The sequence below is a fragment of the Meleagris gallopavo genome, chromosome 25 (genome assembly GCF_905368555.1).
Source record: "Meleagris gallopavo chromosome 25, MGAL_WU_HG_1.1, whole genome shotgun sequence".
NCBI lineage: Eukaryota > Metazoa > Chordata > Aves > Galliformes > Phasianidae > Meleagris > Meleagris gallopavo.
In genome coordinates, this window is record NC_139428.1 from 1,483,095 (window position 1) to 1,508,938 (window position 25,844).

The window sequence follows — 25,844 nt, forward strand, 5'->3', positions numbered from 1 at the left end:
CAAGCTGATGGAGAAAAAGTAATTCCACTCTGCTTGGCATTGAGCATGGCATCCTCCATCCAACTGAGCAGCCAGCAAAGGGCTGCTAACACAATCACCAGCTTAGAGGAGTGCTGAGGGAATTGTGATGGTTTAAAGACCAAACCAAGAGTGACTTGCTAACAGCCCACAACTATGTGAAAGGGGAACTGCCAAGATGATGGAGACAAATTCTCCTCTGTAGCGCTGGATGGAAAATTACAATGGAAAAAAAAAGAAGGGGGCAAACTGCAGCATGGGAGATTCTGGTGGAGAAAGAAAATCTTCTGCAGGTGAGTGTGGTAGGACACATTATTAGGCAGATGCATGATCTCCAACCGAAGAGATTCTCAATACTCGGCTGAACAGTGCCAGTCACTCTGTTCTAGTGATGGGGACAGCCTTGCTCCAAGCAGGAGACTGTATGACAGACACCCAGATGTCTGCTCCATTGAAACCACTATGACTCCAAGACATGCGTAAGTGGAACTTGTCAAGAGCCACTGAAAAATTAATCTAGGGCAATTCTCCAATAACAAGAGTTACAAGGATTTCCTAGATTATCCCTTTTCATTTCCAAGGATACAGAAGGAAAGAAAGAGAGGAGAATATTTACCACCACACCATTCTACAACTCTGTCTGTAGAAAACATTCCCACTTACCTCCAGTTCACTGTCTTGTGAAGAAGAGGTGTCTGCTTTCCTTTTCCCTCTGTTCTTCCCAGGGATATTTTTTCTCGCCTGTTCATCTAACTCTTTACTTGCTGTTGCTCTTGACAATGAGGGACTTGTGGATGCATCTCCTGCAGAAAAAAAATCAAATAGCACTCATCCTCTGTTTTATTATTCAATAATATTATTATTCAATTATTCAGCTTATTTTAATACCTCTTAATACCATATCAGAAACTCTTCGTCTGGAATGAAACTACAAAGGAAAGTATTGAGTAATGTCTGTCCATCCTAGATTTCCCAGGTTTGTCAAATGCCTCTTCTGTGTTGAGCAACCCTATATGAGACATGCTGTACTCACCTCTGCTGACACTACTCACTCCTGTTCCACCATAATACAGTTAAACAACAGTCCGTGTACAGTTATCCACAGTATGTTCATCACACACAAACCCACAGTATGCTAACTATAAATCAAATATGTTTACACTCCAGCTAGGCTGCCATATCCCCACAGATCAATCAATCACAGGAATGCACTTGGTGCTGGAGACAAAGACTTGGCCAAGCAGCACGGCCATTACTGAGATATGAATAAACTACAGAGCCTATTCTGCAACTGCTAAGAACTCCTGCCACAGAGAAAAGACTCTAAAATAAATAAAGAAGTGTTTTAATGTGCTGAGTACTATGATCACAATGGGAGGTACCCTCTGAATCTTTTACTAACAGTTTACTCAGAAGATTTACTATCCCAGGTGTCTGATTAGTTCAGAAATAGGACTAGAACTGTATCAGGAATGCAGAAAGGCACGGGGTCATCCATGTCTTCATCCAGAGTTACCAGACCAGTTTCTGACCATGGAGCCAAGACAATCTGAAAGAGTTTGAAATCAGTCTGGGTCTCTAGCGTGAAGTAATTCATGAAAATTGAGCAATTTTTATGAAAATTCAGGTAGAGTGGTCAATTCAAGAGTGAATTAGAAAATGTCACTGAGAATGTTAACGACCATTCCCTGGCCAGTGCCCTGAAATAACAGGTCAGTTGCTCACAGCGTTCACAATCAAATAAAAATAAATTCAGGAGGGTAGGTCTCCTGTTGTTCACCCCAAGTAGAGGACAAATACTTCTTGAAAGAGGCAGAACACTTGAAGAACAATGCCTCTTGATTTCCGACACCACAGTATGCTGTTTGCCACCACCTGTCTGGAGCATTCCATAAGGTAAACAAAAGAGCAGTTTTAAACATCGGCAGGTTCAAGACCACTGATGTGTATGCTTTGCTCACTGGCAGTCAACTATCCTTGATTTCCATCTGCCTGAATGAATTTGAGGACTTGGGAGTGATCAGGTACTACTGATGGACTCTGGGAGGATGGAGAAGGCATCTCTGAATAGTCACAAGACCTACCACTAGAAAGGAGAGAGAATTAAGAAAGGCATGCTCACAGTGTGCAAAGGGCCACATCACCAGGGAGTGCACAAGATGTAACTGTGTTTGTAGAAACTGAAAGCAAAGAGTGAAACCCACACAATATCTAAGTCTGGTAAAACTCCTTGAGTTCCATGGCATGAGCAGTTACATTGGAAGGGAGCACTTCTTGGCAGCAGCTGTCTTTCTGGCATCCACTGACAGAGCGTATCTAGACACCGAGCCCTGACACGTGACAGGAGGCAACATCATAACCATGGAGCTGCTGTCAGCCCTTCTGCCAGTCATCCCTGGAACCCCCTCTCTCTACAGCATTCTGAGCACACGGTTTGTGTCTCCTGAATCACAGCAGTGTCAGACTTCCAATATACAAGTCTGGCCATCCCACCATACACACTGCACACAAGTGAGGCAAGCGTGACAATGGAAAGCAAGCATCCTGCCCAGTTCAGAACACAAAGGTGCTGCATTTACATTCTGGAATCAAGTTTTCTCCACATCTGTACACTGCATTGTTTGTAATAGGTATCTTACAGCCACCCTGTTAAAGATGCAACCATTACCAGAGGAATGTCTCTGCACTGTCCGTGTAGGCACCATGGCGTTTGGTTTGTCAGATGGATACGTAGCTGTTGCTAATGCAGAACTCTCCGCGTTGCTGTCTGCTGGTGTAATGACTCCAAAGCCAGAACTTGGGTAACACGTCTGGTACTGACTCTGGCCAAGGATTGTGTACGTAGGATATTCCTATTAGAGAAAAGGATCAGTTACTATAGGATACTCCTTTCAGACAGCATTATCTATGATGACTTTTATACTAGGTGATGTTTGTCAAAGGGAAACCAGCAAGAGCACAGTCTGACTTTATGTTATTTCCTTCTGAACACGTAGGAAATCCCCCAACAGGATTGAGAGATACAACTTCCCAGTGCCTACACAGCAGGTAGGTTCTGCTCAGAGAAGGCCAGAAAACACAGGGCCCTTCCTCTGCCTCCAGTTTCCTCAAAAATAGATTTATGTGAATGATGTGACAGTTACAGAGGAGCACCAAGTCCACCCTGTCTGTCTTCTAGAATTGGTTGCTTTGTCTTTTGATTTACTTGCTGATATGAGATGTAATGACAGTGACAGAGATCAGCCTTGGCACTGGGTCAGCACACAACTCGATCCAAAAGAGGTAAAGTGTCTTTATTCATGTCCTTACTTCAGGAAGCAATTATACTGTACACCGTGATGCAAGGCATCCTTTTCTGATGACAATTTACTCATTTAGAAGGTGGTCAATGAAATCAGTCAGGGCACCTGAACTCAAGCTATAGCTGAGGATTTTCATTTCTGCTGTTGATGTTAACAAAACAGCCACCTCCAAATGCCATGTCACTCTCGTCTGGCACACTGTGCATTCCCAGTTCCCTCAAGGAACATTCTGGATTCGTGAACTTACATCAGTCTGCACCACCACCCAGGAAGGCCTTTTCCTTAAAGTTCCAAGCAAATTCATGATAATGAAAGAACCCTAAAAAGAAGCACTGTAAGCATGCAAGTATTTTGCTTCGACCCTTGGATTTCCCACAGCTACTATATCCTCAGTCTGCAAAGCTGTGATTCTGAAGGGTTCATTCATCACACCTAAATATTCAGGATTAACTGCTGACTGGATGGAGAACACAGTGCTGTCTCTTACAGCAGGTCATGGTGTAAGAGGGCTCTGCGTTAGCTTCACACCTTATAAATTTTGTTCAATTTTAAGTATCAGGATGTTTATCCCACTCACTTTTTTGCTTATTTGTGCATAATCTATTTTCCTTCTCTTGCTGCGGGAGAACAAAGGCATCCAAAAGATGTCCAAACATAATCCTCCCTTAGTTTGGTTCTAATAATCGTTCTTTTGCTTCTTCTCCAGTGTCTCTCATGGAGGATCTCAGTGCTGTATTAAGGTTCCCACTCAAACAGCACATAAGGAAACAGCTACAGACAGCTCAAGTAAATTTGCTGCAAAGGCCAGAGGGATCAGCAGTGTGGTCAAAGATGCAGCAAAAGTAATTTTGCTGACTTTGAGTTACAAACAGAAGCCTGTAACTTCAGTACTCACTGCATTTTATTTCAAGTGATGCAAATATTTTGCCTTCTTATGTTAGTTTTGAATAATGTGTTAAACAGAAGTGAACAAGATGTTGCACATAAATATAACAAGGAGGAAATTTTACCTGTGAGATGCTGGCTACTGCTGACGTGGAAATATTGACAACAGTTGAGGATGTAGAGACTGGACTGGCATTGGTAGTTGATGCTGTAAAATTAAGAATTACTGCATATATACATGTTTATGATGAGTATGAGAGACAAGACCAATTTCAGGTGTAAAAATAAGTTCTTACAAGGCCTATATTCATGTAATTGTGCTTCTAGCAGACAAAAAGTATTGGGGTGTATCTAGAAACCAGCTGTATTTCCACTGGGCTTAGAGAGGAGGAGAGCTGACACACAGTTATCTTTAAAAATGTATTCAGTATTTCAGAAATTTTATCCAAAGCTTTGAAAAAGAAAACATTTTCTTTCCATGCCTGCTATGCAACTGGAGTTCAATTCAGCTTCATACCTTCATTACAAGTTTGAAGACAACAAAAATCACATCCTGATATTTAACCATTAGCAATTAGAAATGAATGAGAGTAGACCATGGATATGAATGTATTTACATCAGTTCTGGTAACAGTGATGTTTCTGCTTCCTCTGGAATTAGTATAGTTGGCTCAATTAGATCAAAACAACAGGGAATTAGAAAAAATATTTCAAATAATATAAAAAGAATGCTTCCTACTAGAAAAGTAAATACCCCATACCCTATGACACTACATCTAGTTTTTGGAAGAGAGTTCCTGAAAGAATCTGTCATGTAAGACAAATTGTTAGACATCTAGTTCTTAGTTTAATAGTCTTCATGTCAATGCATTCAGCCCTTCTAAAACACAGAGGCAGCCAGAGCACCTTCTGGGAACAAGAGTCATTTAGCACATTTTATGGTTTTACACCTATAGGGCCATACCATTAAACATTACCCCACACAGGGCTTCAGGAACCTCAAGGATTAGTGGAAAGAAATACTGAAATCAGCATGAACAAAGCCAGCATGTACCGAATCAAGGGTCACCAAGGAATGCTATCTTGTGCTAAACCTTCTTTCTCTGCACACAAACAAAACCAACAATAGTCAGACATTTAGGAAAAGGCTTGCAGAAATCCACAGTATCACCTACTGTATTACCACTAAAAGAAAAGCCTTTCTGCAAATCACATCCATGCAGAATTCAACTCAAGACTGAAGTATTTGAGGTCCTGAAGGCTTCAGTCTTTCCATCCTAAGGAAGCTGCAAAGGGAAAAAGGTCCCACCACAAACTCTTAATCAAAATATATTGCATTATGGCAAACACAGGTACTACTCCAGGAAAGAGGAACAGACCCAAAACATGGCTCAAAAAAGATGAAAAACAAAAGAAATGTATCTTAAAAGAGGTTCAGAAATAAAAAGTATGAGAGGTGGGAAATGTGGAGAGGTCTTACTGCAGAAGCATAAATGAAGGCAAGTAATTAGGCCTTGGGAATCCCGTCACAGATAGGAGCAACAGTGTTCAAAAAAAACAAGTGGAAGAAAGTTTTGGGGGGTGAACATTTAGAAAAAGGGGAAAAGGCTGCATTGAACAGCAATAATGGCAGTGAAAACACTTAAGTGCAAACAGTAGCTATGCAGCTACCAGAAGCAGCAGTGGATACTCCTCATAAGCAGCTGCTGAAGAGGAGGGGACAGTTTCCAAACTGTATGTGTTACTGAAACAGTGAGAACCATAAAAAAACCCAGGATGCTGTGAAGAGCAGCCCTCCAGAAAAGCTCCTCCCTAACACAGAGTGAAGCTCCCAGGAAGCTGGAGGAGATGAACTGCTGAGAAGCCAGAATCATTCTACAGCTTCTCATCTGTAGTGCTCTGAAGAGGCTGCTTAGCCACTGAGATGGATCACACAAGGTATCACAGAAAAGAGCTCCCAAGAGCTGCGACTCTGCTAAAACACAGCCTCCCCACAATGAACTTTGCTGTTTACCTTCTAAACTCTGGTCTCATTCCAAGATTTCTTTTTTAATTATCCCTTATCTATACAACACAACAGATCGGTTCTTTACAAACAGCTCTCACTGCCCTAATCACACAATTCATTCCGCACTGTGGGTCTGCCCCTTTGCCTGCAAATGGGCCAAAAGCACACAAAGATGTTTGACATGGATGTGCCAAAAGAACTATTCACGACCATTTCACAACCTCAGTTTTCACAGATCTGCGAGCACAAACCTGTGCCTTGAAGCTGCCACGTCTCTTCTCTTCTCTTTTTCTCCCCTACTTGCTGGGAAGGGAAATGGTGATTAATGCATTTTACATTTCACTTGGCTGCTTTGCTCACGTGGGAAGAAGAGGCTAGGCAAGCAGGAGCCATGTCACTTCCAGCACTTCATGGAGCCTCTGCCACTGCCACCACAGCCACAGCTTGCCCAGTTGCTACCAAAAGGAACATCTTAGCCACTAAATGCACCTGACACATCACCAGGGTTTAAATATCATGTAAGCCCAATCCAGAGTTAGTCTGCAGACTAAACCATACTGGTCACGCACCGTAAAACGTTTCTGCTGGGCCAGCAGCACCATACAGCACTGTATCACCCTTCTGCCTTGTTTGGAGAGAAACAATTAAGAGCCTACCAGCAAATTAACTTCAGCTACTGCTCTCCAGCACAGATCAGGCGGTTTTTTCATAATTCTAAAGAGCAGTCTGAAGAGAAATCCTCCATGTCACATAACATGAGGCTGCTATGTCACATCCTTATAGGAGAACAGGTCAAGTATTTCAACACCCTGACCAAGGCTCTCTGCTGCCTCCTCATTTATTCCCTACCTGTTTTCTGTGGCACATCAGCTGGCAAACTCATTCAGTGTCACCTCATGCAGAACTGTTTTTGACAAACTCCTCTTTGTGATTAAGACCAATGCTATAAAACATTACAATTTATTCTGCCTAGAGAAGAGTTGTATTCAAAGGATGGTTGTATTTCACAGAATCAGACTGGCTGGTTCAGAAGGGACATCAAAGATGATGAAGCTCCAAATCCAGCCAGACCAGGCTCTAGATCAGGCTGCCCAGGGCCCATCCATGGCCCTGAGCACCTCCAGGGGTAAAGCAGCCTCTGGGCAGCAGTGTCAGCACCTCACAGCCCTGATATCTAACCTAAATCCCCCCTCTTTTAGTTTAAAACCATTCCCGCTTGTCCTATCACTATTAGACCATGTAAAAAGTCACTCTCCTCCTGTTCAGAAGCTCTTTTCAAGAGCTCCCTCTTCTCCAGGCTGAACATCCCCAGCTTCCTCAGCCTTTCTCCATAGCAGAGCAGCTCCTGCCCTCTGAATATCCTTACGGTCTCCTCTGGACTCTCTCCAACAGATCCACATCTTTATTGTGCAGGAGGCCCCAGACCTGGATGCAGTATTCCAGCCAGATGGGGCCTCATGAGAGCAGAGCAGAGGGTAAATCCCCCCTGCCTGCTGCCACCCCTCTGCAGATTCGGCTCAGGGTACTGCTGACCTTCCAGGCTGGAAGCACACACTGCTGGCTCATGTCCAGCTGTTCCCCACCAGAACCCTCAAGTCCTTCTCCTAAAGGCTGCTCTCAATGAGCTCTTCCTCCAGTCAGTACGTATATCTGGGATTGCCCAGACCTAAGCATAGCACCCTGCACCTGACCTTGTTGAACCTCATTAGGTTTACAAAGATCCACCTTTCAAGCTTGGTCAGATCCCTTTGGATGACATCCCCTTCTTTTTTCTTATCAACTGCACCACTCAACTTGGTGTCATCTGTTGTATTCCTAATCTTAAACCATAAATTTGAAAAGTCAGTTAAGAATAAACATTACACTGGGCTATCTACTGTTGCAGTGAGCCAAGACTGAGCAAGTACCACAACATTCATATGTCTTTTCTATTTGCAAAATCCATGCTAAAACCTCTTTATCACTTAACTACTCTCCTCTACTCATTGCACCACATCTGGATGCGACATTCAGTTTGGGGCCTCAAGCAGATGACAAATGTTGATAAACTTGAGCAGGTCTGGCACAGAGCCACCAAAATGGTCAGGGAGCTGAAGCACATACCCTGCAAGAGAAGGCTGTACAGCAGAATCGAGCTTGAAACCCTGTAAAGTCAGATAAACTGAACCAAATTCATATTGTATTCATTAAGATCTATGTTAGGGGAACCTTTAAACCTAGCAGAGCTTGTTAGCTGCAGCTGCAAGCTACAATATTATTCTTTGCATTATATGGCTTCCCTTATACACACTCTTTAGTTTCTGATGCTACCATGCTGTTTTGCTTCACTGCTGACCCAAACTTTCCAGAACTGATCATTTCATTTTCTATTGGTAGCCCACAGTCTGCATGTTCATCAAGCTCCTTCAGAGCCAGAACAGTGTTACATGGGAAAGTAATAACATCATCTTCACCGGGGGGATAAACTGAAGTAACAAATCTCTCTACTTCTGGGGAATCATCCTCAGGCAAGGCTGTTGGTGCTGCAGAGATGGTTTCAGTGGGGTCTGATTTCAGCCTTCCACATCGAAAAGAAGTTACCAAGAAGAAAGTCAGGTTCTTTATGCAGGTGTACAGCAGGAGAAGAGGAGATAATGGTCACAGCATAAAGGGAGAGATGCCCTGACCTGCCAGAGGTAATAATTTCACATCATGATAGTCACTCGAGGAGATTTCATCACCATATTTTGGAGATCTGTGAAACCCAAATGGAGAAAGCCCTGAGCAACCTGCTCTGAATTCTGTGCCAGCTGTTCCTCAAGCAGGAGGATGAACCAAAGATCCCTGAAGTCTCAGAATTACACACTTGAAGTCACAAAGAATCCTTGAACTGCTTCCTAAACATCATAGAGATGAATTTTCATAATTCATCACCCATGCACAAGTGGCAAAAATTCGAGTCTAAAACAAATAGCTATTTGCATGCATTTGCCACAAGCAACAAAATATCATTATTCAGCTAAATAGCCCATCTATATCTAAAAACTGCTTTGGAAGCTGGTGAAATTCAGCACATGGCTTCTTAGATATGACACTTCTGGCACTGGGAGTATCTGTAGGCCAGTTCTGTAATTACAAATTCACTTCCTAGCAGATCTACCAAGCTGGAGGCCTGACACAGCAGCACAAGCAATGTATCTGTGTGGGGGTGTGAGCTGTGTGTGTGTATGTATCGCACATGAACCCTCTACTTCCAGACGTAACAACAACAAAATCCAGTCTCCATCAGTATATTTACTGACTTCAAGCTAAAATCTACCCACAAAGAGCTGCAAGAACATTCCCAGCAAACACATGCAAAAGAACACAACATTTAGTCTCCTTTCCCCATTCCATTTGCTCTTCACCCTGTGAAGTCCATCAGCATGGCACCAACAAGCCAGCCTGGTGCATACAGAGGAACACAGCAAATACAAAACCAAACAAGCACACACAAATAGAAAAGAGACAAAGCATAAAGAAGCATGCACAAACCAAGAACAAACGTGCAAGCCTCTCTATTTGTGGTACTCAAGTAGATGGAGAGAGATGCAGATAAAAACCATGCCAAGTTACCTTCAATGGAATAAGAATAATGTGCTGGGCTGGGCTGGCTTGTGGTTAACCCTGTAGTGCAGGTAAGAACACTGTGCTGACTTGTAGATGGAGTCTGAATTAAACCACTTTCAGGTTTCATACCTGGCCACAGTGCACCTAAATCAGATAAATTGGACCAGTTATAAATAAACATGCTGGGACCAAACAGCACGCTGCTACCTCAGAGTGAGATTTTTGCTTGTCACAAAAGCAAGGAACAAATCACACATGAAAATGCTTAATGCCTGCAATAAAAAGTCCTGATTGTCAAGCAGCACACGGGTTAGGGCTGCTCACAAAACTTGCTGAAAAAAGAAAATTAAAAACACCAACAAGACCAACTTCCAAAGCTATCAAATAAAAATCCATTAGTGTAACAGTAAGGCTCACTGCCACGTAGGTAGGAAGGAGCTGCTGATCCCTGATCAGCTAGCATGTAGCAAAGCTGGGGTTGGAATTTACTGAGGTCAACCTTGTACTCCACTAAGTTTGGGGTCAAATACTTAAAAACGAGCTAAAAGTCAGTCCTTTTCATAGACTGAACATGAGGAAAAACAGAGCTCAAAGGAAAAAAAGACCACAAAGTTTCCTCTAGATCTTCTGTCATTCTAGAATCATTCATGCCCTTCTGTACCAGTACTGACCAAAGGACATGCAGCAGTGTGAGTTTTAATTCCTATGCACGAGGCACACACAGGCAGTGTGGTTTCAGTTCAGGTGCTACGTTAAGGTCCATTCTGCTATGCTGGCAGCAGTGACAACAGTGCCTGAGCTCAGGAACTCACCAAGGCCTGATTCTTCTGGGCTCACCAGGTTTGTTTTCTTTTAAGCTGTTTCTGAACTCAAATTTCATTTATTTTGTTTCTCGCAATTGTAAGTACTGGAGTCTAAAAGCTGACTGCTAAAGATTCAAGATGCTACAGCTTTTCCACCGTCCTGGACAAAGATCTGCTTATGGGAAGCAGGAAAAGCTCCCTTTGGAATTAGATACTCCATTTTCAAGAGGGGGTAGAAGAGAGTTACATTCAGTCTTTTAACAGCAGACTGACAGAAGGGTGCTGAGAACCACCATTTAATCACATTTATGACTCGAATTATCAACTCAGAGTACGTAATACAGCCAGCAGTTAAAGTTGCTGCGATCCCCAGAGCAAGAAATCTAACCAGCTGGGGTTAATCAATACCTAGTTAAAGGCACTTCTTTCTGGCCTGCAGTAAAAAAGCAGGAATTAGTTGGGAAGATCTACTTAGAAACAAGAAGGAATGCACAAAGCTGAGGGACAAAGGCCATCTGGAGCTAGACACAATGTTCAGGGCCAGCAGAAAGATGACCTTCCATCTCAAAACCTATTCAACCTTGGGAGGGGTGTAAAAAAATTAAACTGGCACCCATGAGTCATATGAAGTCACTCGTCTGTAAGGTCTTTCAGGGTTTTGATTCCTGTTCATTTTGGTTTTAAATCTTGAAAGCCATGGTAATTAGCAAATAATAGTGAAAGAATGATTTAAGGAAGATTGCAGATATACTGCAGAATCTGCAGGGCAAATATATGGAAAGCAGATCTCCTAAGGAGAGCAAAAGGTGTGGTATTTTTAAGTAGCTTTTAGAGAGGACAGTAACCAACAGTCCCTTACAGTGCAAGATCAGTGGGAAAGCAGCAGAGAACATCAAAATCAGACAGTCACAGAGCATACCAACGTGCCTACCCACTGTCATAGTGAAACACAAACACCATTGGAACGCTGCAGGACAATTATCACACAAGGAGTGTAAAGCCAGATCAGATAAACGTGTCAGAGGTGCCCACAGGGTTGGCTGGATCAGGTGCAGCAGCTAATTCAGGCATCTTCAACCTTCCACGACTGCCTTGGTCAGAGAGGCACACCCTGGCCCTGGTGATGCACGTCCTTCCCTGTTGTTCTGCAGCAGCACAGCTTCAAGGATGACACAGAGGATAAGGGAGCACAAAACACCCCCACATCAGATGGCAGCACTGCAGCTGAGGCAGAGGAATGTCACAGAACACGTGTTTGGAGACAGAAAGGCTCCACACAGGATAGATCACCACCTGTATGTTCTGCTCGAGTCCATGTAAACCATCGTATCTACAGTGCTTCTGACCCAACTAAAAGCCACAAGGCTTATATGTCATCACTCCTGTTTTAATATTGGTTTTCACAATTATGTTCTACACATAACAGTGCACTAAGTGCCAAAAAAAGTATTACAGCACAAGGAAAAGTGTCAAATAGGCATCCTATATTTTATATATGTTCATATTTATAGATATAGGCCATCTCTTCTCTGAAAGCAGCACCCTGAACCGAGTGTTTGACAGCTGGCTTGAATTTCATACATAAAATACTTCTGCTTTGCTCCTAATCCATGAGGTCTTCTTTTTGGCATAGAATAAAACCCACATAAGAAGAGATGCAAACCTTGCATTTGCTGGTAAAATATCTCATCAATCTAGTCAAGTTCTCATATTCTCAAAGAAATATTGGGAGTAGAAACACGATCAGACTTTCCTTAGCACTGCACCTGGTTAGTCCTGGACCATCCACCTGATCCGTCCATCTTCCCAGTATGATGACACAGGTACTACTCCAGTATGATTTCCATTACTGGAAATGTGCCTTCTAACATTTCTGTAACACTTAAATTTAGACTAAAAATTCAGCTACTCAATAATAGTCCACAAAATCCTTACCAAAACATTTCAGTAAGTGAATTGATTGCATTTCAGAAGAAGTTTAATGGACGAAAGTTGCTATGAAGTCAACAGAAAATGTTTATCTCTTGCCTAGGTCTCCAGAAGATATTCTGAATGCAACAGTAGAAATTAACAGTTGAACACCTAATTACAGAAAAAAAAAGGTAAAAAAAAAAAAACCTCACAGTAACCAAATCTACCACTAACAAAACATCACAGAACCCAAATGAAAAACCCTAAAATACACAATACAACAAACAAAAAACAAAATTCAGAGAAAAGTCTAAAATACCTTTATAAAACATCTTGACCTAAAACTTCAAATGAGCATTTCCAATATTTCCCATTGGAAAAGAACAACCACTGCCAAATGTCTAAGAACAACAAACTACCAATAAACACCAACCTGGGGAAGGAAATGAAACTACACCGTTTAGATGCACTAAAAAGACTGAAAGTGGAGTGCAGGCAGCAGGGACGAAACGTGCTTCCAATGCCTGTTATGGGCTGGGTCAGGCACACTGTCAGCAGACCCTTTGGCAACACCCAACACTACCGTGGCACAAAAAAGACAAGGAGGGTTTAAAAAGATAGCAGACCAACTGCCCGAGCTACCCTGCAAGTCACACCCTGCAAAGTTTCTTTCTGATGGCATTCAAGCAGTTAGAATAATGTATTAATTCAGCACAAATTTGATTTGGGAGATATTGTGCAAGTATACCCTTGTGGTCCCATCATTCTATTCCTAAGGATGCCCTCAAGCACAAATAGAAAAATCACCTTTCTGATAATAAAATGAGAAAGAAAAGGAGGAAAAAAGGCGCATACATCAGCTTTACACGATGACCACACTTGAAAAGGTAACAATTTGTGCTAAATCACACAGTAATGTAACTTTTGTCTAATAAGAAGGAGGCCAGTTGCATCTGTTTTTCCACATCATCTTCCAAAAGTAACGTGACAAATTAATTGCTTTGTAATATATATATATACATACATATGATTCTGTTATATATAAAATTAATTGCTCTGTCAGTGCCTAACCAGCCATACCTGCTTAGGACACAAAGGCATTCAGTTCTCCAATGAAGGAATACTTATCCTTTTACAGTCTGATATCCTAAGATTTTAGCACTGAAGATGATCTGGCACAAGGCTCTGTTCATTTAGCTAGGAAGCATGACCACAAATCCCCAAGACAAACATTTCATGGCTATCTCACAGCTGACAATCCACTTTTTCCCTGTGTTACCTGCATAGAGGGGCAATGTGCTGTCCTCTCTCACAACAGAGCAGGCACTGAGGGGCAAAACCACCTCTGCTACCATACATACAAAGGAAGCACATGGTGAACAGCTCAAACTTTGTCATCAAGCTTTGGGTGTTCAGTTACAACAGGACTCTTACCCTGCAAGCTTTTACAAAAACTGCCGTGGCTAATAGAGGGCTCAACTATCAGAGCAGCTTAAGCAAACTCACAGGCTGAGTAAACTCGGTGACATTTTTGCATGAAATTTGCATTTGGTGAAACATGAGATAACAGAAGTCTTAACCTTGGTCAACAAAAAGGAAAGGAAAAATATATTCAAGAAAAGATGCTCTAGTATGGGCCCTTCTGTGATCTGCACAAACAGAGCCATACCATAACTGGAGAAAATGATGGCCCTAAACTAAGAAGCATTCAGCAAGCTGCGTGGCTACATTCAAATTACTGTCCAGAAAAGCAGTTTTGTTAAAAATAAAAAACAAAAAAGGTCTTACAAGATGAAGTTTCATCTAGAGATGACTCACACTAAGCCATAGCTATTGCCATTGACACACATCTTTCCATCACTTCATACTGACCTACAATTTAAGCTGAGTGTGTGCTCTCCTCTATGTGCTTCTCTCCAATACACCTGGTTAATCTTCGTATTTGCTTTTTAATGAGACGTAAGAAAGTAACTGCAGGCACTGAGAAATCTTTGCAAATGTATTTCTTACCAAAAGGAGGTAGTCCGTAGGTCTGGGTGGTCTGGGGGTAGATGGTGTAGGGCTGAGATTGCTGTAGTGCTTGGTACTGAGTCTGACCAGGGTAAGGGCTCATTGTTTCGGATACAGGTACAGAAAGGATATGTGCATATGGCCTGATTAAAAAGAAGGAAGAAAAATTACAAACAAACAAACCAAGATAACTTTTCACATATGCAGTTTTCAGCCTCCAAGCCAGAAGATACATTATTAAATTGCTTTAGAAAGAAGAAACAATCCCCAATTACTGGGACTGTGAGGGCAGGGGAGCGGGGCCAAAGGAACCCATATTCTAACAGGCATGAGCAGTTAGTTTCACCTATGGTGCCTTACAGCAGTAAGTTCTAAAGCTAGCAGAATACAGTGGTGTCAGAACTAATGGAAAAAACAGACTATACAAAAACAAACACTGAAGATTTAGGCCTCCTGTACCATGCAATGAGAAAACATTTTACAATGCTCAAATATGGTAAGTGATTGGTAACATCTTATGCTTGTTTATCTCTCAAATACTATTCAACAAGATCACTGTGCTGTTAGTTAATTGAAGAGGTCTATTTATCCTTGGAATCATAAGATAATGACCACTGAAGCTGAAAGATGACTTCCATTAGGCTCAGTGTGCACGGCAGTGAGTGCCTGCTGCATAGCAGATAGGGGAGTGTGGTCAGAGTAATTAAAGAAACGCATAATGATCAAGAAAGATGATTTCAGAAAGGAGCTACTGAATTTTGTAGCAGTAGTCCAACTTACTTTGCAGAATACATCTGTGAGGTATAATCATTTGATGACCTTGGGATATAGTCAGTGCATGTCATAACTGGAAAAAAAAATAGTTGATATAATTACACAGGAGATTTCTAAAACCAACAACTAATGTCAGTTAATTACCTGCACACTCACACAATTTTCACCAACACAAGAAGGTTTTTTAGTGCCTTGGATATCTATTTTAAAGTAAATTCTCAAAACCCACAGCATTAAACCACATCAAAAATGTTCTTGCCAATTCACTGCATATAATGCAATGCTTCCATTTTTCTGTTTGAATAAATCCATAGCAATCACACTCTAAAGCTGATAAGAGAATCACTCAGGCTGCACAACCTGAGTTCAAACTCATCTCAGATGCCCTTATAAGATAGGTCCCAGTACAGCCCTGGGGTGCTGAGTTGGTATGACTTAAACCAGCAGCCATTGCAATAACCAGAATTCAGGTGAGCAGACCTGAGAAATACTCAGCTGTCCATCAAACCAGGAAAGTGAGAATATGTAGGACCTCCAGCACAGAACCTGGCACCATACAGGTCCTTATGGCATCTCAGCCCATAAAGAACTATGGTGCAGTGATTTCCAAGCTAAACAATATGTCTGACTGTAAGTCTGCAGAGTACATGAGTTTAACAGTTCTGACCCACAAGCACCATCCCCAAATTCTTAGCAAACACAGTTGTGCTGCTTATGGATCCATGCAGCTTATATAATTTGCAAATGGCTTAGCCAGATAGGCAGCAGATTTGCAGGCTAAAATTCTTGGTAACTTCTTCAACTGCACTGCAGCACATTGATTAAAATAGCAAAGATGCAATCAGTTAGCAATGGGAAGTTGTATGGTATATATTTTTAATCAGGTTGAACTGATTTACAGTTATAAGTAACTGTAGACAGCCAGAAGTATTCTGCACAGGACTCTTACTTCCATAATAACCTCCAGCCCTGCTTTTCAAGTGAGAATAGATTCCACCTCTCACTTACTATGCAATCTTTTTAATTTTCTGCCTCAGTTTCCTCCCAAAGTACTTTGTAAGTGATTTCTGCAAACATTATATATAGTTCAGAGTCTAAAATTAAATGTACAGTGTATTATTAGAAAAAAAAAACAACCAGCTGTGTAGAGATGATGATAAAACTGAAATCCTTTTAACAGGCATCATTATTAATTCAACCCTTCCCCAAAGGAAAATAACAGACAGGTAAGACACAGCAGTAACCAACTGCAAGTTTGGGGACAGTAATACAAAAGTAGACAGGAAATGGTGTTTGCTTACCATCACACATGCAGGCATTAATGCTTTGTAAGCACCACGGCAAACCTTCACCTTACAACTGATAGCATGGGCAGGATTATAAAGAGGGGATGAAGTTTGCACTTGATGAAATACAAAAGTGATGAGATCAGCAGCAGAAATGAGGAGAGCAGACACACTGGGAGCAGAAGGATTCTGAAAGATACTTACTCTCAGTTGACATGGGAAGGTTTGAACCAAGGTTTGAAGATTCAGGTTTCTGATCGCTGACTTCGGTGTTGCTCACATGACTGCTAGAACAAACAAACCTAAACATCAGCACTATGAACCTCTGCATTAACATCCCTTGTTATCTTAACCCCCACTTCAGCCTTCTGCACTGAGAGAAACTGACTTTTAACAAAACCTAGCTCTGCACACTTTGATATTTTACACAGAGAACCTAAGAGAGAGATCTGCAGCTCTGATTAGACATGAAACTGCCACTCAGCATGTTAACTCGCCACCTCATCTCTCCATATGAAGCTGCAGCCCAGCAGACTTAGCAGCTTGGCACTACCATCTGCAGTGTGAAGCACAAATTTCTTTCCTCCCACCTGGACATGGCCTCCTGCTTCTCTGCAGTACCTCAGACACCCACCAGGCTCTTCCATGGAAGTTTAATTTGCTGGATGAGCAGAAAAAATTGTGGGGGTGCTTTTGCTTCATCCACCCGCCCCAGGGATGCGACCTCCGCCTGCCCTGCTCCTTGCAGGTGCCTTTCAGGTGAAACCCTGGGGCCAGCAAGGCAGTGCTGGGCAAGGTGTGGGGATGGAAGAGCTGAGCAGTGAGGGCTGTGGATTTGGTCTCTTATGCATGTTGTTTTCCTTCCTATGGCTGGGGAAAAGGAATGAAGTTTGCTCAAAATGCATTAACGGTGTTTCTCACCTCTGAAAACATTCATAACCAGACTCTGTGAAAATCTTTTTTCAATGCTAGTAGCTGAACAGACTTCAATAAAACATTTTGAGTTTTGCAATTAAAAAATCTCACTTTTCAGTAAAGACTCAGAGCATTCATCTACTGCACTTCTTGAGGGAAAAAAGTCCTGTGATTCTGTGACACAGTTAACCTGTGGCTGTCAAATTGCATGCAGCTTGCAAATAGGTTGAGAGCTGTACAGCTACTTCTAGTTATCACTTACTGTGGAAAATGTGACAGTAGATAAAATTCCTGGTTACACTCTATCAGCCCTTGTTTCTTCTAGCTTTCTCAGTGTTACTCCTCAACGCACACACCTGTGCTTTGGGACAAATTCATCTCAAGCACTCTTGTTCTCCATCACTTTCCACCTAGGAGAGCAGAGGCATCGAGGCATCCTAGGCTGGGCTCCTCTCACCTTACGCTGGCTGGAAATGCAGCTTCCAGCAGTTTCTAACATTTAGGTGGTGAATTTCACACTGTTTGTTCACTGCTTCTTGTCAAAGCATTCCCTTCATTATTCTTTGTTTAATAATCATGCAACTACTAATGTAACTCAGGGCTTCTATTAGCATGTCCACTGTTGCATGAATGGCACACTGTGCTCACTCCTCACTCACACTGAGACGTCAGAGGATCCAAAAAGAAATCTTTATTTAGTTTTTGCTATTACTCACAAGACAAGAAGAAATCCAAATCCTCTCTATATGAAATCGTAGTGATTAGCTCCTAAACCAAACACACATCAGACAGCCTCTACTGAGCACAACTAGTACAACACAGCAGCTTTAAACAAAAGCAGCTATCAGACTGAGAGCTTTTTACTTTTCAAAACAGTCACTTGCATAGTTTAGCTGAGAATCATAGCAGAGAGATTACTAAAATATTCTGAGTCTCATTAGAATGCATGTTACGTGCAGAACGTGACAGCCTCACAAGATTCTGAGGAAAAAGGTCATGCTTGATGATGTAATAAAAACTCTACTTTTTATAATGGCTTAATACCAAAGAATTGCTTATTTTTTTTTTGTAGCCAACACAAATCTGGGTTATATTTGTCCCATCTCTCTGACAAATACAGCAATACACAGGCTGCTAAAATGGGAGCTTATAATGACATGAGAGCAGCAGTAATTGCTCCACACTAAAATAAAATTCAAAGTGACATACCTTAAGCTTTGTTCTCGGGATTCCTGCATCTTGGCTTTTTTCACCTGCAAAGACAGAAATGTTCAGAGGCAGAACTAAAAAGAGCTGTCCTTGGCAGAATCAGCACAACACACCTCCAGCAGCACATCACCAGTGGTTACTATAGAGTTTGCATGAGTGTTGAAAAGAAAGCCTTGCATTGAACTGCACAGCTAACCAGTGTAACCATGGGCTCTTCAACTCAAAACAAGTCTTAATTAGAAAAAATGTTAGAAAGGAGAAACGGAGGAAAGGGGAAAGAGTGGAAAACAGCTTCTGATCCTCAGGTCAGAAGTGCAGTTGTACTTTTATAGTCAGGATCAAAGCAGAAACACCATTTTCTTCATGCTATCATGGCAGCAGTTGCTCTGTGACAGAATTCTACACTCAGACTGATATTCACAGACAAATTTCTGACTGAAAAGCACACCCACCAACCAAGCAGATGATGAACTGCTGAAGCAAACACGACCAAAGCAATGGTAGCATTGTTGCCTGTGGCAATGCTGTGAAGAGAGGACTGTACACCAGTCAGGAATGTGGAGTTTAACTGCCATCCCTGTGCTAGTTTGAGTTTAGAAAAACCTTCAGTCCAAACACCTGACAGCCATTTTTCCTCTGTCCTTTTGGCAATGCTGGGTCTCCCTGGAGCCCTTCCCACCTCTGGGTTCTCCCCATCATTTGCCCAAGATGAGAACTCATTCCAAACAGAGATCAGCTCTGTGGGTGTCTGCAATGTACATAACACAAGTTCACCAGCCCTTACAAAAAGACTTCTGTCATTTTCTGGCACTCAGGATTAAATTAAGTATTGCATCAAATGGGAGATTACTACAACAGATCACTTCTAAAAGCTAAATAATAGCACTTTTTGAACTTCTTTGTCACAGAAAAGGTCACTTTTGGTCACTTTTCTCCAAACTTTCCTTTGTTCTCTTAATTTCCCTGTCTGTTTCAAAACACTGAGCCTTACCCATACTTTTCCACTTTAAATTGAGATCTGAAAGGGGAAGAAACATCCAGAAACAAGGACAAAAGTCTCGCCTGTTTAGCATCCCTGGCAGCAGCAAGGTGCACTAAATGGAAGGAGTAAAATGCATTTAACTCCAAGTCTGATGACTTCCTTACAGGCTCCCTTCCAGATTCAGTCATCAACAGTTTGCAATGACCATCATTAGGAAAAGAAAAATCATTTGAGAAAGAAGACAAGTTTGTGCAGTATCAATTCTGGGTTTCAAAGCTGAAAAGATGATGCCACATCATACAGCTGTGATCAGTATAGTCTCAAATTCTGTCTCAGAATGACTGAGCAGCAAAAGGCACCTACATGAAATCAGCAAGAAAACCTTCACCAAACAATTAAAGTGTCTGCTTAAGGGTAATGCTCTCATGTGCCAAAAACAAGCTGTGCTCCATCTCTTATGCCCCAAATAATAAAGGTTTATAAAGATAATTTTGGTTATGTAAAGATGTAATAACAGATATTTCCCTTTTTAATTTAAGTTTAAATCCTGCAGACATTTAGACATCAAATTATAAGTTTCTGCTGATTAGCCTCACGTTTTGTGCACAGACACTCGTAATAATTTGCATGCTGTCCTAGCAGTGTAACTTTAATAATTTACCTTCACGTCATACCATAGTAATAACCATTCCAAACAAAACTTATCTGATGTTATAAAATCAGTATTTTTTTTAATGTGGACAGCATTGCAAATATCTAAGAAGTCTGGACAGCAATTCCTATCTTAAGATATACCTACCTACATCAATGCCCTGTTCAATTAAGGATTTTAAATAATCTCCAGCAGCAGATACGGTGGCATGCTTAGGGTCGTGGAACCTTTTCAGGATCTTAAGCACGAGAATTATTAAAGGCTATATACATGGTAACGGCCAGCACATCGATTCTGTCATTAAAACAGTGATTTTTAACTTCTTCTAGGATTGTAAATGGTAAAACAGATAATTATTAGGCATAATTTTACATAGAAACACTACAGAGTTTAGGCATAAATTCCTTTTATTTCTGTTTTAATAACGGATAGCCTTACTGTCCATTATTAATAAAATAACTGCATACTGAATTTGTGAGATCACTGACTAGTTTTAGATGCTCATCTTCAGCATTACTCAAATGTACTTACTGGTTGCTCGGGTAAATCTTGTGGCTCTTCCATGGGTATTCTTATTGTAATGCTTGAATGATTCAAATCGTGTCCTCCTCGGCAGTCTTCAAAGCCTGTCAAAAAAAGGTGTTCATAGCTTTATGTACTTTTGGGGGGACTTATCATTTAGGCTATCAGAGAATGGTAATTGTTATATATTCCACCCACAAGCTTTCTAAACTCGTGTTGCCATCTCCCAACTAAGAGACAAAATTCATATACGGAAAGATTTCATAAACAAGGGATTTAGCTTTAAGCTTCAACTTACAGACATTTTTCATCACGTGGCACATTTCTACATCACTTGCTTGTACCATACTGACCACAGAAGCTAACGTGTCAATTAGACACGTGCACCATGATTTTAAAGACACTTTAAATGATCGAGTCTGGTCTACTAGGTCAGTAAACAGCGTGATTCAATCTAACCTGTTTTAATTTAGAACATTTATATAACAAACACACACACACCAAAAAAAAAAAAAAAAAAAAAATCAGGACAAGAGCATACACCTAAATGTGTACACAGCACTGCTTATTGTCAAATTCACAAAGAAAGCCTATTATTCCAACTGCACCCCTCAAAAAAGAGGTGTTTGATGAGCACGTGCTTCCAAAAAGTAACAGACAGTAATCCAGTCGCATATTTAGCACAGAGTTCCTATACACTGCACCAAAAAGTTGCTGTAAGCAAGGTTTTATATCCAAGAAAATAAAATTTTGCAGGTTGCTGTCATCACTTTATTAACTTTTTGCTACTTGCTGGACAACAGATGAAGGCATACATCCTCCCCAGCTCTGCCAGACCAGCATTCACTGACCAGCTGACCATATTTTGTCTTCTGGGATCCCCTCTTCCCAGAGCCCCCCCAGCACAGCTGTCCCCTACGTGGGCATTATGTGTGTTAAGGCACACAGCAAATCCTGCATGGGTTACAGCAGTTAGAGGAAAAGCAGAAAAACCCTCAGTGGTTCAGAGGAAATCAAATACAACAATAGCACCTGTAATTCCTCTGCTGAGTTACAATCTATTCCTGCCTCCACAGCCACAAAAATGTTGCCAGGTTCCTCGGTGGGAACACAGAAGGCTGTAATAAATCCACATTATCCATGGAAACACGGCGCATTTCTTTTCCCTTACAAAAGGAAAGGTAAAAGATCTTAAATGCCAGGGTAAAACTGCGCTGAGGGTTTGAGTATTTTCCAAGGCCATCTCCCATAATTAAGGGTTACTTATAATTACCTTCACTGCCTTAACTGGGAAACAACTGAATTTGCACCAAAGCTTTTCAGTAATTCCATATCTTCTCCAACAACACCATACACTTACAAGAAAGTATGCAAAACAGTGATACTGTCACCATTCCAATTTTCACCCTCAGTTTTAACTGTTAACTATTTGAAATACAAAATCCCATTTCCTTCTATTCTATTTCTTTTTAATAGAGATAATACAGAAAACTCAAGATACAAGAGAAGCTGTGGCATTCAAAAGTTCTAACTACACGCATGGAATACAAATGCCAACAGCAACAATGTTTGAATTTGGTATCACATGAGTCTGGTCCTGCCCCTTGTCCTTTGATTTTACAGTTTCATTGCATACTTTCTCATAAAACTCCAAAACTGAACTCTTCATATTGAAAAAAAATGACTGCCACACTGTCTTCTAAAGAATCTACAGCTCCAGAAACAGCAGGTGGGGCAGAGGATCTCTCAGTGTTTTCGCAGAGAAGCAGGCAGAACAACCAGAAGAAGCAGCGTGCATTTCTGGGTGACAGAGATGTGCTTAAGCAGCACACCTGGACTTGCTAGGAGCAACAGGGCTGTTCTTTAGTAAAGGTTTCCTATGCCACAGTTTCAGCTGGAGCTGCTGAGGAAGGAAAAGCTTCTGCTCCTCCCTTACCTCCAGCAACCCACTCTTGCTCGCGTGATGCCCTTCCTTTGTGCCTGGCTGCCACAGGCTGGATTTGATCTTGTACTATAGAAAAAAAAAAACAATAAAACACAAAAAAAACACACAGAAAAGAGCCACCAAAACAGCACTTCTGCGAAGTTCCTTCCTCTGGGCTCAGCTCCACCCTCACACAGACCCATGTTTAAAGGAGCCACAGGAGAGGAAAACAGGCAATTGCACACAAGTGGGAGCACAGGATGTCCTTTCCCATTAACAGTCACTGTAACATTATGGCTTCATTTACTCTTTTACTTATTTTTCACATAGCCAAAACCAGGGACACACACCCAGCTGTGGCACATGTCTGACTCAGAGGCCTTTCAGCCTGGATCACCCACCCTACCTGGGTGCAGAGAGCCCTGAGCTCATCCACAAACACCCAGGGACACGGGGGGGGGGGAGGGGGCAGAGAAGGAAGAACCCCACTCCATGCTTCTGTCAGGCTTGGCTCACACTGCAGGGAGGCAGAGCAGAGCAGCTGCCAGCTACAGCTGCTCCAGGGAGGAGGCTGCAGGGAGCACTGCACTGTTTCCCATCCTGTGCCCTCCGGCAGGGCTGAATCCTTCTCATCCCCAGCAGCCTGCAATGGACACAGCACCACTGAGCACTGCCAGCCTCCTCCCAGCCTCCAAGCTGTGTGCAGTACTTGGCTTTCCAAAGAGCAACCCCAGTACCTTGCACCTGCTCAGCCTAAACTAGGTGGATTATCTGACTTGGCAAACAGCTGATTATTAAAAGTTCAAGGCCAACAGCTGTTTTTTGGTAGTTGTTTTTTGTGGGGTTTTTTTTCATCATCTCAAACTTCAGCATTAGATTTTTAACTTACATAAAACTCAAGGCAGCTGTGCTTTAGATAAGCTTACCACACGGTTTCTATTATCAATTTTTTTTAAACCACAGGCAACCACAACAGAAGAGATACCAAAGCAGATCTGCAATAGCTTCGGTACCCATCTTGTGGCAGTTGTGCCACGACCAGAGGTGACCACATCATCGCCATGCAAGAAACACCAACTGCCATCAGTCCTCCTCCCCTTCCCACTGCAAAACCACAGCTTCCCAGCTGCTTGCTATCCTCAGAAAAGAAGAAACTGGAGATCAACAGTTTTGGGAGCAGCTGGGTTTGGTCACTTTTCCTGTCTACATTTTGATTATACTTTTTGGGAGAGGGAGGTCTGGGAAGTTCATAGACTCATAGAATGGCCTGGGTTGAGAAGGACCACAATGATCATCCAGTTCCAACTCCTGCTGTGTGCAGGTCACCAACCAGCAGACCAGGCTGCCCAGAGCCACATGCAGCCTGGCCTTGAATGCCTGCAGGGATGGGGCATCCACAGCCTCCCTGGGCAACCTGTTCCAGTGCATCACCACCCTCTGGGTGAAAAAATTCCTCCTCAGATCCAACCTAAACCTCCCCGTCTCAGTTTAAAACCATTCCCCCTTGTCCTGTCACCATCCACCCTCACAAACAGCCGTTCCCCCTCCTGTTTATACGCTCCTTTCAAATACTGGAAGGTCACAATGAAGTCTCCCCAAAGCCTTCTCTTCTCTAAGCTAAACAAGCCCAGTTCCCTCAACCTTTCCTCACAGCAGAGCTGCTCCAGCTCTGTCCATCTCAGTGCCCTCCTCTGGACCCGCTCCAAGAGCTCCACATCCTTCCTGTGCTGGAGGCCCCAGGCCTGGACGCAGCGCTGCAGACGGGGCCTCACAGAGCCGAGCAGAGGGGGACAATCACCTCCCTCTCCCTGCTGGTCACCCCTTTTTTCATGCAGCCCAGAGCACAGCTGGCCTTCCGGGCTGCAAGCACACTGCTGGCTCATGTCCAGCTGCTGGTCAGAGTACTTCCATGGGGCACTGGACTTATGAACGAAAAGGCTTTGACAAAACACAACCAGGTGTGCCATGAGTTAGCTCATGTTAGCACAGTGAAAGAAACATCCCGAAAAACGAAGAAGTCAAGACTCCAAAAAGCTGGAAACATACACTTCTTTCCTATGTAGGATGCTTTTCATTATTTACCTGTAATATCTGAATTAAACAACAGTTTTCAATTTAAATTGGATTTGCTGAATAACCAAGCCAGCTAAATCCCCACTTGCCCAGCACACCAGTGATGTGCAATAGCCAGGAGAGGCGTTTTGCACATCAGGTCTTTTTGCATGCTCAATTTATTGAAACACATCACATAAATTTCAAAACAAGGCATTAAAGCATAGGTATGGATTAGAGAATTACACAAATTAGTCGTCTGCTTTCTGTTCTGCATAATATCACAGTGCTAATCCCTACTGAAAGCCCAAGTAATTTCTTGCAATAAATCCTATTTTTAAAATCCCAAAATGCAAAGTCTATATTGATCAAATTCTTTCAAATTTGATATTATAGATGTAATTTCCAAAAGCTATCAGCTATTAGCATCAGGCTGGACTGCTATTCACTTTAATTTTGTTCATTTCAAGCCCATCTGCTTTGGCTTCATATAAAGGAACAGTTCTCCTCTTAAGCTGCAGATAATTAAAGTCAAAGATAATGTGATAAAACCAACATTAATTAATTAATAATGTAATTAAACTGATTAGAAAGAAAAAAAAAAAGCTGCTTGAACATGGTTTTGTTTTATTTCAAAATAGCCACTATTTCCTTTAGAAAAAAAAACTAAATTGACCTAATGAAATTAAAACTATTACATAGAAATTGAAACAGAATGCTTTGTTGGGATACGTGTAACAATGGGACCTATGCTGTTATTTCCATTCCTCATTTACTCAAGGGCCAGAAGCTCACCATGAAGAGAAGTGAATCTATGAGTTAAGCAACAGAAGAGTCTAAGCTTCTTATTTTTTCCAATGGAGCACGCCCCTGCACAGAACTTCCCTGTTCTACAGGAATGTTTCTTCACTATTTTCTCCTTCCTCATATTCCAGCATCCCCATACCCAACTGTGACACTATTTCATCAGTCACGCTGTCAAAACACTTTTAACTTGATATCC

At 42.0% G+C, this 25,844-nt stretch overlaps 1 protein-coding gene across 2 annotated transcripts in view; it reads right to left on the reverse strand.

Moving 5' to 3' along the window:
• EYA3 (EYA transcriptional coactivator and phosphatase 3) overlaps positions 1-25,844 on the reverse strand; it is a 44,464-nt gene that overhangs the window by 8,840 nt on the left and 9,780 nt on the right. The window contains exons 2-10 of one of the 2 annotated variants that reach the window (XM_010723263.4): positions 20,875-20,969; positions 18,710-18,753; positions 16,790-16,869; positions 15,306-15,372; positions 14,526-14,668; positions 9,808-9,945; positions 4,331-4,413; positions 2,687-2,870; positions 682-821 (exon numbers count right to left, since the gene is read on the reverse strand). In XM_010723263.4, coding sequence (XP_010721565.2) covers positions 682-821; positions 2,687-2,870; positions 4,331-4,413; positions 9,808-9,945; positions 14,526-14,668; positions 15,306-15,372; positions 16,790-16,869; positions 18,710-18,753; positions 20,875-20,969 — 974 coding nt within the window. Of the gene's footprint in view, positions 1-681; positions 822-2,686; positions 2,871-4,330; positions 4,414-9,807; positions 9,946-14,525; positions 14,669-15,305; positions 15,373-16,789; positions 16,873-18,709; positions 18,754-20,874; positions 20,970-25,844 lie in introns of both variants that reach the window. The other variant, XM_010723262.4, reaches the window with a different exon arrangement.